We start from the raw sequence: 1,917 nt of genomic DNA, 5'->3' as shown, positions 1-1,917 counted from the left end.
CATCTTCTCAAACTCCATCTTTTCCAACTGTCTCCTTTTCAAACTGTCTCCTTTTCAAACTGTCTCTTTTCCAACTGTCTCTTTCCCAACTGTCTCCTTCAAACTGCCTCCTTTAAACTGTCTCCTTTTCCAACTGTCTCTTTTCAAACTGTCTCCTTCAAACTGTCTCCTTTCAAACTCTCTCCTTCGAACTGTTTCCTTTCCAAACTGTCTCCTTTTCCAACTGTCTCCTTTCCAAACTGTCTCTTTTCCAACTGTCTCCTTTTCCAACTGTCTCCTTTCCAAAATGTCTCTTTTCCAACTGTCTCCTTTTCCAACTGTCTCCTTTCAAACTGTCTCCTTTCAAACTGTCTCCTTTCAAACTGTCCCTTCACTGCAGGCCAGCTGTGCACAGCCTCGGGCCTCGCCGCCCCCGACTTGGAGTGCCCCGGGGGCCTCGAGTGTGGGGCGGGGACAGCAGCAATTGCTGCAGCAGCAAAGTGTCCCCTGGGGCTGGTGTGTGGGGCGGGGGCCCCGGGGCCCTCGGGCTGCCCGCGGGGCACTTTGGGTACTGCAGCGGGGCTGGGGGCCCCCGTGCAGTGCAGGCCCTGCCCGGGGGGCAGCTACTGCAGCAGCAGCAAACTTGCTGCTGCAGCAGGCCCTTGTGCTGCTGGCTTTTACTGTCCCGAGGGAAGTGTGGGGCCCCACACTGCCCTCTGTCCCCTCGGCTTCTACTGTCCCCAAGGCTCCGCGGGGCCCCAGGAGTGTCCCCTTGGCTCTTCTTCGTTTGCTGCTGGGGCCTCCCGCTGCAGCAGCTGCAGCAGCGGCAGCAGCTGCAGCAACGGCCAGTATGTCCCCTGTCCCCCCGGGGCCTTTTGCCCGCAGCAGCAGCAGCAGCAACTTTGTCCCCCAGGCTCCTACAGTCCCTTCCAAGGCGCCACAAGCCAGGACGCCTGTCTCCCCTGCCCCGCAGGTCTTGCTGCTGCTGCTGCTGCTGCTGCTGCTGCTGCTGCTGCTGTTGCTGCTGCTGCTGCTGTTGCTGCTGCTGCGGCTGTTTTGTTGCTGCTGCAGTGGTTGCTGCTTCTGCTGCGGCGGGGTTTGCTGCTGCTGCTGCTGCAGTTGTTGCTGCTTCTGCTGCTGCTGGAGCTGCGCGGATTTACTGCTGCTGCTGCTGCTGCTGCTGCTGCTGCAGGCCACTTCTGCGAGGCCGCGGGGACTGCAGAGCCGGAGGCCTGCGAGGGGGGCTTCTACTGCATATCCGGGTCCACTTCGGGGGCCCCCTCAGCAGCAGCAACTCTGGAGGAGGCCCTGGGGGCCTCGGAGGGGGCCCCGGGGGCCCCCACGGAGGGGGGGGCCCCCTGTCCCCTGGGGGCCTTCTGCCCCAGGGCCTCCCGCTTCGCCAGGCCCTGTCCCCCCGGCCTCTACTGCGGAAGGGGACAGCTGCAGCAGCCGCAGGGGACTTGTGCTGCTGGCAGTTATTGCGGAAATAAGGCTGTCTCCGACAGTCCCTCGGGGGCCCCCGGGGCCCCCGGGGCCCCCGGGGCCTCGGGGGGCCCCCCCCTCTGCCCCTCCGCCAGCGCCGGCGGCCTCTGTCCAGCCGGTGGGCCCCTGCAGCAGCAGCAGCAGCAGCAGCAGCAGCAGCAGCAGCAGCAGCGGCAGCAGCAGCGGCAGCAGCAGCGGCAGAGCGAGTGTCTCCTTGCTGTCTCCTTCGCGCAGGCCACTACTGCCCCGCAGGCTCCTCGGAGCCCCTCTTCTGCCCCAAAGGTGAGCGCAGCCAGCTAGCTAGCTAGCTAGCTAGCCAGCTAGCTAACTAGCTAGCTAGCTAGCTAGTTAGCTAGCTGAGCCGCTTTGCTCCAAAGGCCCAGTCCCCAGGGACAGCTAGCCACACACAGCTAGCTGCGCCGCCCCGCGGACTCAACAGCTCCAGCAACGCGAAGA

At 63.6% G+C, this 1,917-nt stretch overlaps 1 protein-coding gene across 1 annotated transcript in view; it reads left to right on the top strand.

The window, feature by feature from the left end:
• Positions 1-829: 829 nt before the first annotated feature.
• ENH_00084250 (hypothetical protein, conserved) overlaps positions 830-1,917 on the top strand; it is a gene marked incomplete at both ends in the record, with an annotated part of 13,326 nt that continues 12,238 nt past the window's right edge. The window contains 2 exons of the mRNA XM_013583503.1: positions 830-952; positions 1,099-1,743. Of these exons, the coding sequence (XP_013438957.1) occupies positions 830-952; positions 1,099-1,743 (768 nt within the window). The remainder of the gene's footprint in view (positions 953-1,098; positions 1,744-1,917) is intronic.

This window comes from Eimeria necatrix, genomic scaffold (assembly GCF_000499385.1).
Source record: "Eimeria necatrix Houghton genomic scaffold, Enh_scaff958, whole genome shotgun sequence".
In the NCBI taxonomy this organism is placed as follows: Eukaryota; Apicomplexa; class Conoidasida; order Eucoccidiorida; family Eimeriidae; genus Eimeria; species Eimeria necatrix.
Note: the sequence above shows the minus strand (reverse complement) of the source record. Positions and strands in the feature narration are given on the sequence as shown.